The sequence below is a fragment of the Cololabis saira genome, chromosome 11 (assembly GCF_033807715.1).
Source record: "Cololabis saira isolate AMF1-May2022 chromosome 11, fColSai1.1, whole genome shotgun sequence".
In the NCBI taxonomy this organism is placed as follows: domain Eukaryota; kingdom Metazoa; phylum Chordata; class Actinopteri; order Beloniformes; family Belonidae; genus Cololabis; species Cololabis saira.
The window spans coordinates 36,923,318-36,941,235 of NC_084597.1; the positions used below are offsets into that span (position 1 = coordinate 36,923,318).

General features: G+C 39.3%; 1 protein-coding gene across 9 annotated transcripts in view; it reads left to right on the plus strand.

The window, feature by feature from the left end:
- vav2 (vav 2 guanine nucleotide exchange factor) overlaps window positions 1–17,918 on the plus strand; it is a 259,563-nt gene that overhangs the window by 193,822 nt on the left and 47,823 nt on the right. For all 9 annotated transcript variants that reach the window (XM_061734430.1, XM_061734432.1, XM_061734435.1 and 6 more), the window contains exon 4: window positions 7,064–7,132. In XM_061734430.1, the coding sequence (XP_061590414.1) occupies window positions 7,064–7,132 (69 nt within the window). The remainder of the gene's footprint in view (window positions 1–7,063; window positions 7,133–17,918) is intronic.

Sequence of the window (17,918 nt, forward strand, 5' to 3'; positions counted from 1 at the left end):
ATGGGCACGCATAGAGTCACAGATCAACAGCGATGGTGATGCGTGGAAAAAAACACCGTTTAACGTTCTCATGGTGGCCTCAACTACATCTGCAAATCACGCGCCCATACTTCCCTCTTTAACGTTCTCATGGTGGCCTCAACTACGTCTGCCTTACAATAACAACACACATTGGGCGCGCCGCACATTTTGAAAAAAATATAAGACATTTATATGCGCGCCTTATGGTCATGAAAATACGGTAATAACTTTTACATATTTACATCTCTAGAAAGAAAGAATGTCCTCTCACATGATACTAAACTGTAGTTGAGTAAACACATTCAGAGTTGGGGAATGAAGAAAGTTGTAAAGAAATACCCTGTGATCAGAGAACGAATCACCGTGTACCACAATATCAACCCGGGTTTACTGCTCTGACACGAGCAACGCACACACAGGAAAGACCGCAGAGCAGCAATAAATTGGCGATAGACGACTCATCAGAGGTGTTCTGATGAAATTTTTAACATAGTTCAATTATGCCTTGTTGCACCATTTAAGGGAAATTAAAACCACAGCATCCGGCACTGCTTGGCTCTGCAAAACAACACAGGGACCATAGACATGTGCGCACTGCTCCACAAACTACCGTGTAATTAGATTTTGACCTGCGGGACTCCATTAATAACTCAAAATGGAGCGCACACTTCATTGGAGGGGGCCTTCAAATGTGGGTGTTATTAAGCTCTGGAGGACGTACCTTCTGTGCTTCATAACCGAATGAGCAGTTTGCTCAATCAGGCTTTTTTTGTAGTATTACTTCTTATTAGCTTTTGAAAAAAAAAACAAGTTTAAATGAAATTACAGCTATTTAAAATAAGAAAATGAGACCTTCAAGCTTAGCTTTGACTGTTTAACTTGGCATCCGTTAACCTGACAACAGATACACTTGTTCAGTGTAACCACTCCTTTTTGTTGTAAGCACACAGAGACACACAAGTACAAATACATAGCTAAAATGCTGTTTTATCTCCCTGCTGTACCTTTCAGGTAATAGGTGACAGCTGGCCTCTTCAGTTGGCTCTTTACTCGGATGCAGTTCACAGGAAGAAGTCACTTGATCATATCTTGGGATTAAATACAGTCAAAGGCTTTCAAAGCCGAGTGCTAACAGCGACTTCAGTGCTTTCCTGAGAGCTTTGAAGGTCTAGTCTGTGACACTAAACTGTCCCCGTCGACTCCCAGCTCACTTTGCCGTCTAGACAGCTGCATCACACATGCAGATGTAAATAATTGTTTCTCTTTTTTTTGGCTTTCCTCACATGACAGCCCCTCTGTATGTTACTGAGAAAAAAGCATTTGCTCCTCAACTCAATTTGTAACAATAACACCAAAAAAGAAAAACTCTGCTGCAGACAGTTTAATTCCACAGCGTATTAGTGGATCACGCCGGATACTCTCTGCAACTTTTAACAGTTAGAAAAGATGGGACTACTGGACACTTGTATAACCTCACAGGAATTTGATGATGTTAGTGAAAGATTAGTGAGACATTTTGCAGTTTTAAAGTGGTCGATCCTTCATTTTTGTTCTTGTTATTTTGTTTTTAATTGTAACGACTGCAAGTTAATTTTTTTCTTGCTTGAACAGTATTTGTTTGGGTCTCTTAAAATAAAAATCAGCTTTGCACTGCAATTATATTCAGACAAGTTTTCACCATATAACCACGATTATCAGTGACTAAATATACTGTATGCAAATGGTACATTTGAGTTATTTAGAGTTGGAGCGCAATACTTCTTTAAAGTCCAGTGCACATTGTAAAAATCCCACTGCAAGTATTCGTACATGTTTCACCACAAGCTTGGGAGCCATTTTTTTTGTTCCAAACAGAGCTGCAAGCAGAGAGTGTGGTGTGGGCCATTTTACACAATGGGAAGTGTAGTTGGCTGAACAAATTAGTTTATTGTGAATTCCAGATGTATTGCGTATTCCTACATTGTGTGATTGTTTTGGCTGCCATGGTGACCTTTATAGAAAACAGTGTCAATGCTGTTTTGTGCATGTTTTCCCCTTTGTGCTGTGCATTTTTCATGACAAAATAAAACTGAAAACTCAAGCATTACAAAATTATCTCTATTACCCATTTCAGATGAAGGACTGAGGCCACTAATCAGCACTAATTTTATCTATCTGGTTGTGTCCTAAAAACTGACGTTGTGATGGCCCATGACCTTCTAGCCCCCTCTGGTGTGGTTAGTAGAGCTGAAAAATGAAAACTGATTCCACAACACAACCATACACCTCCAAATCAACTCTTATCAATGATGAAAATGAACATGGCAAATGGACAAAAAAGCATAAAACGTAAGATGAGATATATGTTAAGATTCAGTGTAGCAGTGATACATTCACAGTTGTGTGCAGCTGCATCGTAATTAGGGCCCGAGCACTTACAGTGCGAAGGCCCTATTGTATCTGTAGGAATCTTTTTCCTTCTTCCGACGAAATGAAGGCCTTTTTGCCCCCCTAAACGTGCCCCAAAAGTCACCAAATTTTTCACGCAAGCCAGGCCTGGCGAAAAATTTGACATTTCATGGTTTGCATTAATGGGCGTGGCCTAATGGCTCAACAGCGCCCCCTAGAAAACTTTGTGCCTCAAGCCCCACAATACGGTTTGACCTACATGCACAAAAATCAGTACACACCTGTATCATGTCGCAACTTAAAGAAAAGTCTCTTGGCGCCATGGCCGAAACTGAACAGGAATTCGGCCATTTTGAATTAATCGTGTAATTTTGGCGCAATTTATGCCATTTCTTCAGCCGCTTCTTCGCCCGAACCACAATGTGCACCCAGGTGTGTTATATATCAAAATGTGCGTCTCTATTACTTTTCCCAGTCAAAAGCGTTACCGTGGCAACGATAGACGCCAAAAAGCGCGCACACCCTTCATCTGATTGGTCCATATTTGATAATTCCTACTTTCTGCCATAACTTTTGAATGGTTTGATATAGAGAGTCGTCGGTGGTGTCATCCGCTAAATGTCCAGGCCTGAAGAATCTACATGAAGTTATACAAGCGCTTCCACTGCAGCCCGCCTGAACGTGCACAAGGGTGCAAGGGCCCGTTCATCGCTACTTGCAGCTTTAATTGCAGTTGTAACTGAGATATTACTTTTACTTACAAAGGTGTTAGATCCTTTTGGCAGAATTATTTTTTTTATTTTTATTTTTTCAAATTTTAGTTGGTGAAGCAGTTGCACTGTCTCTAAAAACGTGTATAGCCGTACTTGTTTTCTCATTTAAACTTTTTGGGAATTGACACACGGAGTTTTTTTGACTAAATGGTGTGTTAACTTAATTACACTATTGCCCATAAAGTTGGAATAATTTGTTTTCAGAAGCATTCCTCTTTTTATTTACAGTCATTTCACGAGAAGAGGTAAAACATGTTTTATTCCAACTTTATAGGCAACAGTGTAGTAAAAGTGACTATGCAATATAATCATCACTATCCATCAGAGCACTCATTAAGTGTGAACCCTTTGGAAAAATATAAAAAGAAACTGGAATGACAACGAAATCAAGGAACTGGGCACTTGTGTTGAGGAAGAATTTTTCTCTGGGACTTTTACCACTGGTGTGCGTCAGTCAACAGCTTCACTTCATTCAGGGGTGGGTAGCAGTGGATGAATTAGCAGGGCATATTTATTTATGTGCAGGTATGTGCAATTAGGACTTACTGACTCCTGATCCAAACTGCTAACAGTCCTGCAGCCCTTCGGGCAATTTTAATATAGACTCAGGACTAAAGAGGAAGATGACAGGTGCAGCCCATCAGCTTCTGAATGAAGAAAAGCCTTGATGTTCTTAAACATTTTATTTATTCTTATATTTTTTCTCATTTATACCTTTCTCTCCACCCATCTTCAGATCAGATTGCATTTCCTGTACCTCTGAGGTGGGAAGCATCCCTCACAGATTAAATACATTACATTACCCACTAGGGGTGTGCAAACAAGGATACCTCACGATTCGATTCCGATTATTGGAGCTTCGATTCTTTGATTCTTCGATTATAACGATTGTCGATTCGATTCGATTATTGGTGCCACGATTCTTCGATTATTGTGATTTTTAATGCTTTTTTCCATACAAGATTGATTTTGTCTTCATCTGTGGCTACATTTGTAAATAAATAGCCAATCAATTAACTCAGTTCCTTTAACAACACTCATTAAGTAAATAACAAGGTTTTTTGAACATTTGACATGTATTTTTCAAAGACACAAAATAATTTATTTTATGACTATGTAAACATTTGCTCTTTGACTTACTTAACTTTGACCAGTGAAAGCTGCACTTGCATGAGAGCGCCCTCTATTGGCGGAAAACACTGAAAACGGTCAAGCCCTGGATTTAATGAGTTCATTAATGCAAGTAAACATGATATGTACTTCCATCAAATTAATCGATTCCAAATCGTCACGTGACGCATCGCGATGCATCGACACATCGATGAATTGCACCCACCTCTACCCACAACAGTCAAGTTTTTTTGTTCTTCAAAAGGATCAAAGGCAGTGACACTCTTTTCCAGTAGCCTCCATTGGCTTGCAGTTAGCTGGGGGGTCATATTCTGCTGCACTTGTACACGGGGCTCGTTTGTATTCAAGAAGACATCATATAATATGTGCTGTTCTACCGAGTTGGCACATCTTGCTGCAGTCGTTTGGGTTCCTCCACTTTTAGCTTTAGCTCCACTACTGTATCCCTTACACGACGACGCTCCACTCCCTAATTAACAGCAAGTTGCAGTGTATGTGAAAAGCACCCAAAACTGTTAACTCCAAGGCAATTCATTGCGTTCATGACGTTTCAAAGTTTATTTAGACGGGACAATGCATATTCATGAACACTACATTAAGCAGTGTCAATACACCGGGTTTAGCAGAAATGCTAGTTTCCACCCGCAGTCCCCACAAACAACCAGACACACTCACACTCACACCTACGGGCAATTTAGAATGATCAATTAACCTAGTATGCATGTTTTTGGACTGTGGGAGGAAGCCGGAGTACCCGGAGGAAACCCACTCAAGCACGGGGAGAACATGCAAACTCCACACAGAAAGACCCTGCTGGGCCTGGGAGTCGAACCAGGGACCTTCTTGCTGTGAGGCAAACAGTGCTAACCACTAAGCCACCGTGCTGCCATAATGTTACTGACATAATCTCGCAAAAATAACGTAGACTTGACTCTTCGAAATGACCCATGCATTTAACATCTCCTCGATGGCTCTGGCGATACCCTCCCCAGTCTGTGATCCTCGAAACTGCTTAACATGTAACACTGCTTTTTGTAAGGTAAAACTAGAGTAAACTGTGCTGAGCTTCAGATCTCAGTGACAAAGCTCAACATTGCACCATTCTTTTCCAGGCATTTTAAAGTGAATACACATACTGTACCTCTTAGTACTTTCGTAGGATGGCCAATTTCAAAAATGAACTGCTGGTTTGGCATCTGGAAGCGATGCTCCAAATGTTCTATCAAATGCCTAAACCCCGTATATTCTCCACAACTGAAAGTGGTTGATTGTCCAGTCCAATAATTCAACCACTTTCTCAGCCTCACTTTTGTACTCTCTGAAGGGAGTTTCTTGAGCATCCCAATCAAATTCTCTAGCGTCTGTTGTTAACGCTCATACGAGGACTCTTTCAGTACGCGCAGCAGCCCACAAGTACGTATTGCCAACGCTCGTACATACGCGCTCAGTGCCAGTTACATGATGTGCAGCAGGCCACTAGTTTCTGGCTCATCGTGCAGAATTACAGAGGCCATGGTATGAGATCGGACAACTTATGCTTTGTCCATTATCGCGTCGATACAATACATAATATTGAATCAGCCATCTCTGATATTACCACTACAATTTAACACTACGTTGTTTAAAATTTCACAGAGTGCTTGATTTTTTTTAATGATTTATTAACATTCACTTTTGGGGCACTTGCAGCACAAGAGATACTTTTCCCGTGCAATCTTGTTCGGGCTACCAGGATATTCAGGTCAAAAACTCAATTTCAGATGTAATAAACTGTGATTTTTGGATTCTCGGTTAATAAGAATAATCATCATTAACGGGGAAATCAGGTTTGGGGCACCCCTTTCGCCTGATTTATTTATAAATCATTCTAATTTATATCTAATTAATAATTCAATTTAGAACATTAACAGTTATGATATTTTAAGTAGATGTAAAGTAGACGTGCGTGCGTGCGTGCGTGCGTGCGTGCGTGCGTGTCCATGTCCATGTCCATGATCATGTTTACAAGGAGGGGTGCTGTGGAAATGGCTGATTCTGATAACACACACTATGTCCCATGCAGCCACTCACACCAATTATGACCTGATTAATCGTGCGCGCCAATAATAAACAACAAAAGAAGCATGATTAATTAATTTGCCCAAACCTAGACCTGGATTTCAAAATAATGCTTTTAGAAATCTGTCAATTTAAAAAGCTATTTAAGTAATTTTCATTATCTGCTAGCAGGGAAATACAAAATAAACTGACCTGAAACTATTTATTTCTGCTGTTGTTTTCAGTTTGTCTTCCACCTGTACTGTTTGTTTCATGCTAGCAGTGAAGGTCACAATCCTCTAGAAAAATTACAGCTGTAAGATTTGCCATTTTCAGTTTTTTTATTACACAATGCTGTCCCTGAGGACTGTTGGGAGCTGCCCACACCCCCACAAGGATTTACATGACACCTGCCCATCCATCTGAAAAGTAAAGCCTGTTTTCCCTCCTGAATTCCCCAAAAAGTTGGCTGTGGGAAGATGACAAGCTCCTTATCTGCCAGTAGCAGTATTTTGATGTGTTTTGACAACTATGTTTTGACTGATGGAGCCCTTCTGTTGAATAGATCCTGCTGTTTTGCCGCCAAAGTGACAACGTGACAGATGGAACAAGTTCCCAGTCGTCTGTTTTGTTACCTGGGACAGTGTGGTTTCTTGTGTGATAAAACGTTTTTGTAAAACTCCCTGACTCTGTGTTTGTTTTGTGTGTACCAGGCCCTTCCCATCCGAGGACACAGCTCTCAATGAGGATGATGTGTACCGGAGCCTGGAGGAGCTGGCAGAGTAAGTGTGCAACCTACCAGAAAAATGCCCAAACAGACCGGTTGTTATCAGCATTGGGGTTATTGCATTTTTTCTCTGGTGGCTTCCTCCACCATACCCACATAACTTGTGCATATTTTTTGACCAAATGCATAATGCACCCTGAGATTATATGGTTTGGCTGATAAAAGTGCAAATAAAACCCATGATAAAATACTTACATTTTTAACTAATTCACACAGTTAGATTTTTTTTAATATATCAACATTTCTTTGCGTAAAAGAGTAGTGTTCACTTACACCAAGACATAACAACTTATTTTGCTTGAGATTATTACTAAAATACACACTGATGAACTGTATATTTCTGTATATTTCTCAGGGTGTGGATCTGGAGTTTTTTTGCACATATTTGACGTGTCTTTTGATATTGAGAAGTGAACTGGGGATGCCCCCTCTACAAAATATCTGCTGATTGCTTAATTAAATAAACATGAAGTCCACTGTCACTCTGTCTGTTGCCATGGTGACACCAGGGGTGCTCTGGATTTAGGCTTGGCAGCTTCCCCTCTTGCCCTGGTGGCTGGCTGCCTGGTTTGGTGACTGCTGTGTGTGGAAGAGAGTTGCAGGCTCTCAGGATGGCGACAGTGCTGACAGCAGCTGCTTCACTCAGAATAATGGAAAATAATTAGTTAGCTGCTCTAAGATGGGTGTCATACATCACAGATAGATATGGCGGAGAAAAGCGATGAATGGGAAGTGGAGAATGCATGCTATAGGTATATGGGCCCTGAATACATGATGATGATGACGGCTTGGTAGGAGATAGGGGCGGCTGCCAACCAGGCTAATGCTGGATTAGAATCCAGATATGCAGCCCTTCAAGTGTGCAACATGAGTCTATACCTTGTGATGGAGGGGATGCAGGTTTTCTGAAAAATAAAATAATTTAGTTTAAGATGCAGATCCTAACACACACCAGATACTCATATTTTTTATGCATCACAGGTCACACACAGGGGAAATAAGATGTTTCTTGCTTCATGTATAAGATGACACAGTTCTGACATAGTAACCAGGATTACTTTTTTATTCCAATCTTTATTGTATCAAGAAGAGAGCCTCCGTCTTTTTTCTTAAATGTTTCTTGGAGCCAAGAAACGTTCTGGTCTTGGCAGTCATCTTAAAAGTTGGGGGTTTTTTTATGTCCATCCACAGATTTTTGATTATCAGGAGACTGTCAAAGCCACAAGAAAACTTGTGGGTGTCAATTTTGATGGTGTACTTTGGATCCTTGTCTTATAATGAGATTTTACTTTTTTTCCTAACTCTAAGGCCCCATCCACACAAAGACAAGCTCAGGCCTGAATGCAAAAGTATTTTATAAAACTAGCGTATCATCCACACGAAGATGGTATTTTGGGGGTCTGTAAATTATCCTTTTTTTGAACCAGGTACCCTTGTACCTGGTTCTCACTCGTACTTATATATATATATCCTTTATTTAACCAAAAACTCATTGAGATTAAAACCTCTTTTTCAAGAGTGACCTGGCCAAAATGGCAGCATAAAAACAATACAACAATACATACATACATACGAACGGGGCAGTCGCAAGAACCGAGAGAGCTAATTTCTCTGTCTTTTAAAATGGATTTGAATTTACCCAAGGATACAAGCTCAACCAATTTCAAGTCCTTCTGCGCATCATTCCAAGTTGAGGGCGCAGAAAACTTGAACGCCTTTTTGCCGCCATTTCCTCTGTTTACAGATTTCTGCACAAGTGCGCATGCCCAATGTTTTGCCAACTGTTTTCACTTGTTTCTGTCATCGCATCACAGCGCCACTAACAGGCCTGGCATGTATTCTACAGCATTTTCAGGCGTATCGAGTACACTTATGTGAACACACATATTTACTGACACATGTCCATCATTACTAAGTATGGTTTTGAAGTGTTTCGTCTTTGTGTGGATATAGCCTTAATCGAAACCATCAAACTGTCCATCAAACGGTCCTGACCATGTAAATGGGAGATACAGAAAAAGTCCAGCTGATATGTGTATCTATGGCAACAAGTGCCACTGAGTCCAACAGCTGCACAGTTATAAGCATATAAAGTGAGCAATCAAGGTTAAGGTCCTTGTTATTTTCTGTGCTATTGTTATAGCAACCTTTGACATCCAAAATCTCTTTTCACTGATTGAAATAGACCTTTGTAACCATGGTAGCAGCTTCACTGTGCCAGAGGGTTGAATACATTTGTTTTCTCTAAAATGGTCTATGGTGCTCCATGCTACGTGTAACCTATAGGTGCAGAGGGAAGGGTCTTGTTAAATTAATCATGCTGTTGCTCTTGACTTTTTTGACATTTTGTTTCACCAATGGGCAGATGCATAATTGGTTCATCAGCAGGTCCCATGCTGAATACAGTTGGACACACTTAGCACATCGGTCACAATTGCAATAACACTACTCTCAAAGACTTATTAATAAGCCTGAGATATGATGCATGTGTGATTTATGATGAGCACATGACTGAAATACAAGATTGAGGATCAACACAATTAGTATGTCGCCACAATGATAGTAGTGCCGTTTTATAGCTGGAAAAACATCCTGTTTCCCTGAGGAAGGAAATGGTGTAATCTCATGACATGAGGTCTCATAAAAACAACAGCATGTGAGAAATAAAACAGCAATATTGTCCCTTCAAATATTGAGTGGAAAAAAAATAAAAATAAAGCTGTTTGGAAAAGTATAACAGCAGTTTTATAGCAAACAATAGAAATCTATTGAAATTGGATCATTAAATTCAGTAGCGTGGCAACAAAGTGCATCAACTACCAGAGACTGAAATCTATAAAAATATGTATTTGCTATACAAACCAGTCTTTTATTTGATCTAATTTTGGACTTGACGTGGTGCACCTTAGCATACCTTGTGTACTCCTACAGTGTAAATCTTGTGTACGCCACACATCCTAGTACAGAAAACCCAGAGATTAGCCTCCAGGTTGTATATTCAGACTCCCTGACTCAGGAGGGTAAGAGTACATTTGCCCCAAACTAGTCAAATAGTCTCTAGCTGTAGGGGACCTGAAAATTACCATGTTAACTATTCCACCTTTTCTGGGAAAATGTATTGTGCCTCAGTGCCTTCATTTGTGGAAGAACTTGTGTTGCTTCCTCATGGAAAAATGAGAATCATAAAAGAGAATGTGTCTTATGAATAGGGAAGTTTAAACCATTCACTGCACAATTTTCAAGGACTACACACCCACCCAGATAATGAGAGTACATTTCTGTGAACTGGAGTGCCAGGTTGAGGCAGAATACCACTGGCTGCACAAGTAGTTACGTAGAACCAGAATGAGACTGTAGGACTTGATGCCTAATGGATGGAGTTTGTAACAAACCAAGTTGCTATTGATAATCAAAATTTAGGATGGCGAGTCAAACACCTACACCTCAGCAGTTGAGTCTATTTTATATCTGATAGTTTTATTTATTTATTTTTTTTAATATATTTTTATCCCCGATTTTTTCCCATTTTCTTTTTCTGGGCATTGCCATCCTCCACCAAACCAGGGAGGGCCCTGCACTGAGCTCAGGTCTCCTCCTTAACCTGAGGAGTGAGCAGATGGATCATTGCTCCCAAGATTCTCCCTTCACCCCTTCATCCTGCCCATTCCTTTACATCTGGTGCCTCATGATTGGGAGCACGTACAGTAACTACCACTCACAATAAGGGGACTTCAGTGTTCAGTTTAATGTCATAAGTTAGTCTGCTTTCAAGCCTTGATTAATAGCTCTGTTATGAATATCTCCATGTATGTCTGCTGCAGGAACAAAAAATCTAATACAAAAAGAAGATTGTGCTTTGTCAAATATTCCAGCATACTGGTTTATATCGCTCATATTTATTACTCAAAAATGATAACACTGACTGATGACAGCAGGCTCTGTTCAGAATTCTAGACTTGAGCGATTCATCATTCCCGGTTGTTGTTCTTTTCTTTTCTTTCTGAGAGACATCACAGATTAGCACCGCCTGCAGTTATGGGGACGTATTATGCCTCGCACACACGCATAATGTACGCTCCAGTAGGCGTCGGGTCACTGTGTTCAGGTGAATTTTTTAGTCCGACTGCTTTTCAGCCGACAGTTGGCCGTCGGGTCGGTGTGCCCAGGCATTCTCAGAATTGTATTTTTTTTCTTCAGTGGCCCTCATCCCTTTACCGTAGGGATGCAGCAGTGCAACCTAATTTAAAAACGTTCCCCAAAACCCTCTAAGGAGCAGCAAAAAGAAGTCTACATAGACATTGTAATTTCCTCGTAGCCTACAGCACTCACGTTGTCCCACGCCACACTGTCTAGACCTCCTGCCATATATATATATATATATATATATATAAAAACACACACGCACATACACATAATATACATAGTACAGGCTGATATGAGCAGTCAATAATACATGTTATACCACGGTCTGTGTGAATACTGGATTCTGATTGGCTGCAGGTGTAGGTTATCACTTATAACCTACACCTAGAAAACAAGTTTGGTCAAATTGCCTGATAACTTTAATATCATTGCGCTGGATCAACTGTCAGGTGGTAACCACGACAACGGAGATTCAGAGAAGAAGAGCCGGCTACCGCAGGACGGCGACATGAGTGATTTTGTAATTTCTTTTAATTTATTTGGTGAATTTAACAATTTTGATGAATGGGATGTAGAAGAGGAGAGAAAAGAAAATAGCCGAGCGGAGCTGAGCGGACTACAATATCTCCCGTTGCTAAGTCGTATCTCTGGTCCATCCTAGTTACTGGAGAAGTCAACACTGTCCATTGCATAAGGACCTTATGGGACGGTATTGATTTTTCCAGGTATTAGTCAGACCTTTAGGTGTTACCAAGGAAAGTGAGTTATGGCTTGTTAAAACAACTTTGTAATTTACCAGGTTAAAACGGCTGCAGACGAGAGATTAAATAGTTGCTCAGCCGCTCAGCTTGTTATAAAACTAATGATTTCAACTGAAAACACATAAAGCATGAATAACTTATTTAATATTTATGTTTTTTGGTAAGTGACCGTGGTATAAGCGGGATTATGCCCTTCGAGGTGACATTATCATAAATATATGGACTTTGCGGAGGCAAACCGTTCACGCCCCTGCGTCGTCCATATATTTCTGATAATATACACCTCGTCAGGCATTATCCCTTACATAATGGTTAAGGTTGATCAGAGAAAAGTTTTACGAATGGTCATGAGCCACTATGCATCTCTAGCTTACAGTTGCAGAGTTGCCAAAGGCGCATAGCAAAACAGTGCAGGAGGTTGTGCGCATTAATAGTTTAGAATGAGGAATACGTAATTTAACTCAGTGGTAATCCTACAGATTAACACTGGTACTGAAGTCTTTGTAATTAAGTCTTAATTCATTGCCCTAAATCATACATTCTGTTTTGGTTTGCTGTGCTTTCCAGGAGAACCACACACACACTTTGCCATTTTATTTATATCAAAACTGCCTTTGTTGAGGGCCCTGGTCCAGTTACTTTGATCTGTGTCCATGTGCAATTACCGTGCTCACATTGGCTGAACTGAACCACACAAAGTAGGAAAACAAATTTGATTAGAATTTTTATAGCCTAAAACCTGTGAAAGCACAATTACTCAGACTGTAGCTTAAAATTCACAAATTCACGCTTAAATAGCAACAGTGTGGACTTGTGATTTCACATCTAGTTGGTTCAGTTAAAATGATTTCAATGCAGCTTCACTCAGTTGGTTTTTGAGCTGACAGTCAGTCCGTATGTAGTGGAAACGTGCACAGCGTCACGGAGCAGAACATAGCTTTAACTGTACATGTTTGGCTCATGACCCCCCCAACGCCCACACCCCATGGTACGGCAAACTCTGAATGTACCGTATTTTCTGGACTATAAGCCGCTACTTTTTTCATACATTTTGAACCATGGGGCTTATACAAAGGTGCAGCTATTCTGTGGATTTTTCTTCCACCGCTCGGGGTGCTCTAACCGGAACAAAACTAAGACAAAATAAATGCAAAGAACAATACGCTACTTCTTCTTTAGCAGATAGAAGTAGATAGAAGCAGATTTCAAACAGATAAATAAATAGCGGTTATTTTCTCTTGGTTCTGTCCCGTTTTAATCAGCAAAGTTGCTGCCGTGTTAAAAGACACTGTTAGGAAAGGATCTATTTAGGTACAAACATGTACATCATTTACAGTTCAAAATCCTTCTGTACATGTAGTAAATATATCTGATCTAACAACATAAATATCTGTGGCTTGCATTTATTTATTTTTTTTAAATAGAGCAGATGCGGCTTATATGCAGGTGTGGCTTGTATATCTTTTTTTTATTATTTAAAAAAAAATAGAGCAGATGCGGCTTATATAGGGGTGCGGCTTATAGTCCAGAAAATACGGTATATTTATTCCTGCTTTAATGATAAGCATATTTTACATTTTGTGGGTGATAGGCCACGTATGACTGTTATGGATCCCGCAGCTCCTCCAGATACACTTAGGATGTGGGAGATTGTGTCTTGCCTCGCTCATTTTAAAAGGTCAAGTTGAAGTCACTTCAAATTTTGGAGGATTTCCATATTTACAAAATTATGTCTGAAGAAATCATATCAAGTGAGGTTGATTGAGGCCTAAACCTGTCGTTATGAGCTCACCTGGAAATGCCTGCTGTAAACAGATCCCATGGATATTTTGTGCTGGGACCTAATATGAATTTGTGGAGCACACTTGGGTTTCCATTCTTCTACACTATATCTGTTCTCTTTATCTAATTGAGGTCTCACAGGTTAATGTGGCAGAGTTGGTTCATACTTCCTCTCCCTGAGTTTTCACCTCGCTTAGCATTGAGGCCTCCCCATCTGGAATGACTCCATCCTCGAGCTGACAAAGCATGAAATGGGGTGGATCGGGCACAGTTGCCGAGGGACTTTTTTCCTTTGCAAAACGCACACATAAATTTCCATCTCGAAGTATGCACTGTCACAAGCTCTTTATGTCACTCTTTTGCAGATTATTTAACTACATGAATCCCTGGGGCACGTTGATGAAAGAAGTCAATAGCCTGTAAATTGAATGAAGTCACTTATGGTGTTTTTTTTCCCTCTGCAACGTATTAAATCTCTAGTTTTCAAAAATTGGATTTCACTCCCTAATGACCACGGTATGGGTACACTGTTTTGCAGTTGTAGATTAGGTAGATACATTTTTTTTATTATAAGTAGGATACTGTGTAACAATAATTAAAGCCAAATAAGCGTGAAAACCTTTATCATTGGGATGTATACATTTAACCTTAAGTAATTGCAACACAAAAAAATAACCACACAGTCAGAGAAACTGTTTGTACTGTGACACGGTTTTTAAGTTAATTTGACTCTATGCAGTTAAATAAGAATTTGTAAGATCGTGACTTTTCCTTCTGCTCTTGTTCCTGCCGGCATAGTCGCCATGCCAACGTCTTTGAGTGAGCCAGCTTGCGTTCATGATCTAAATTTAAAGCTAAAGTCAAAAAAGTCTGCAGGCTGATGGAGTCAAGAATGTGAATTTTCTCATCATAACATTTCACTAATCACTTTGAGAGGGATTAGTTCAGTTTGTAAGAACTTGTACATTAGTTCATTTTGCATTAAACACACTCTTTATAGAATTAGCCTCCAGAGTAACAGTAAAATATGAACAATTTCCTTTTCAGATCTTTTTTCTTTTATAATTAAATTATAATATGTTGCAAGTTACAATCTATTTATCAAAGCCTTTTTTGACTTTGATTTCTGTTCTGTTGAGTGTATTGAACCAGGTGCGATAAAACTATGAAACATGTATTTACTTTTACCATACTGAATTTCTAGATGTTTACTGTTTACATCTGTTTACTGTTTACATCTGTTTACTCTCAGATGTAAGTCGCTTTGGATAAAAACGTCTGCTAAATGACAGTCGAGTAGTAATAGTAGTAGGTGTTTGCTTCGCTAGATGCGTGCCAATAATTTGACTCTTCCTAAACAGATTAACATCTTCTCCTCAGCCAGGATGTGATTTCTGACCAGGTTTTTCAAGAAATGAGAAGCTACTTACTGCATTTGTTAGAGTTAAATATCTTGTTGCCAGCTGAAACAATCAACCATGCTGTAATTATCCAATGGGCTCTTACCTAATTGCTTAATTAAATCCAGGTAGTGGCTTGTTTTTGGACAGGCAGTGCATTTAATACATACAATTTTTGAGTCCTCTGCACCACCCCATAATCCAAAAATTATAATATTGCTTAAGACAAAAAGAAATTCTGAAAAAAAATAATTTAAAAATAGAAAAAAACTAAAACTGTTAATTAGAAATGTGTTAAAGACAAAAGCGGGAGTGTTTTTCAATTAAATGCATAATTAATACCTTAAATAAAGAGAAAAAAACAGATTTAATACTTTATATTTCAGGTATTAAAGGTTAAACTTGACCACTTCATCACTAGGCACAATACCTCTCGTGGCTCTATATCGTGAGATATTTCTCAGCATCAGCAATTAATTAAATACTTTGATAAAGAGATGGTACTGAAGTAAAAGCAGAGAAGAGCTGCTCATGCAGGAAAGAATATAAGCTGCTAAAGATGGTGGGATGCAAAGGTGGGATGGGGACGGGAAGCGCAGCAGGATGGCGCTTCACAGAGCACCGACATACAACATGTTACTGCCAGTGTGTGAGGGGTCATAGCAGGTCGAACAAATTGGAGCGGCTGTTTCAAAGCATGCCGTATGTGTGTCCATACCCTAAAAGGATGCAAATTGAAATGTGTAAGTTTCAGTGAGGGAACACAACTGATTTAATTTTGTTTTGCTCTCCTTAAAAGCAAATGACATAACACAATAACCATCCCGCTGTTTGACTTGACAAAGTATTACACAACTATGATGTAGTCCACTTTGTTACGCTCAGCTTAGTTGCATAAAATGTCCAATTTCCCTTCATTAACAAAAAATATTTCATATTCCTTATGAATAATGTATAGCTCAGCCGCCTCGAACATATGTTATGTAGTTGAACGGTGAGTCATTCTTCACTTGTCCTCTTCGCTGCAGCTTTTTGTCAGCATTGGCCAGGAGCACTGACACGGATGATTGCGTGCAAACACACCAGACACCCTCTGGCCTGACATCGTTACATCAGACAGAAAATTAGACCCAGTTCACAAGTCCTCAGGTCCTCCTCTCCCACTACCTGTCCCATTGATACATGTTGACGCTTCCTCAGGCTAGACGGAGCAGACACCTCCACACATATACATGCTTGCATACATTCATTTCAATGATGTATTAATGTCCACTGAAGACATTGTGTCAGTGTTACATTACTGGCTACAAACACACCGTCTCAGCCAATCATTTCAGTCATCAGAGCATTTCAAAACATCATTTTTCTGTTTACACCTGTCGGTTTACATCCATGGTGATCAAATCAAATGGGCAACTTTAAGTCGGATCTGATCAGATTCAGGTCACATTGACATCCGATTGCTCAAATCACATTATAAAGTCATAGTTGCTGCACATGGCCACATTTGTGTCACAGTTTGAAGGCAAATGTGTCCTCAGCAACATTTAAGGACCACCCACTCACCCTATGTTCCTCCATTTGAGCACAGGGTTTCCAATTTTGTATTTTTTCAAATATTCTTTGCTTCTTTTACACCTTTCTCATTTTACTTCCAATATGTAAGCAAAATATACTTATATCCATACCATGTTTGAATGTATAATAATACCATTAATTTCACACAATATACTTTGGACATTTGCATAAAGGTTAGTTGACCCACTGATGTTCTTTTGCTGCCCATGTCTACCTGTGTGCAACGCAGCTTAGGTTTCTCTTTTTTTTCTACATAGTGAGGAGGTGAGATATGGGATTTACCTGAGGCATTTTAATAACATTTAAATTGATACACCTACAGCCAGCTACTTGTGACTGAGAAATTGAAGATGCATGTGGTAAAGAGGTGCAAGTAAAGCCAAACCAAAGGAGTGAGGACTTGCATGTAAGGACAAACTTGGTCATTTCATTTAAACAAACATATATATCTTGGTGGGACTGATGGAACAACTTATGAGAAATGAGTAGACAATAGGGTTGGGCGGTATGGACTGAAAAATGTATCACGATAATTTCTGGCATTTATCCAGATAACTATAAAAATGACGACAAAAAAAATACCAATTCAACTCCATCTTTGTAACTATAAATCTATCACTACATTCAGTCTTTGGAGCCAAAACACTGCTCTAAAAGAATTCTTTCTTTCTTTCTTTCTTTCTTTCTTTCTGGCTTATTCTTTCTTTCTTTCTTTCTGGCTTATTCTTTCTTTCTTTCTTTAATTCTTTCTTTCTTTCTTTCTTTCTTTCTTTCTTTCTTTCTTTCTTTCTTTCTTTCTGTCTTATTCTTTCATTCTTTCTTTCTTTCTGTCTTATTCTTTCATTCTTTCTTTCTTTCTGTCTTATTCTTTCATTCTTTCTTTCTTTCTGTCTTATTCTTTCATTCTTTCTTTCTTTCTGGCTTATTCTTTCATTCTTTCTTTCTTTCTGTCTTATTCTTTCTTTCTTTCTTTCTGGCTTATTCTTTCATTCTTTCTTTCTTTCTGGCTTATTCTTTCTTTCTTTCTTTCTTTCTGGCTTATTCTTTCTTCCTTTCTTTCTTTCTTTCTTTCTTTCTTTCAGGCTCATATCTCCTTCCTTCCTTCCTTCCTTCCTTC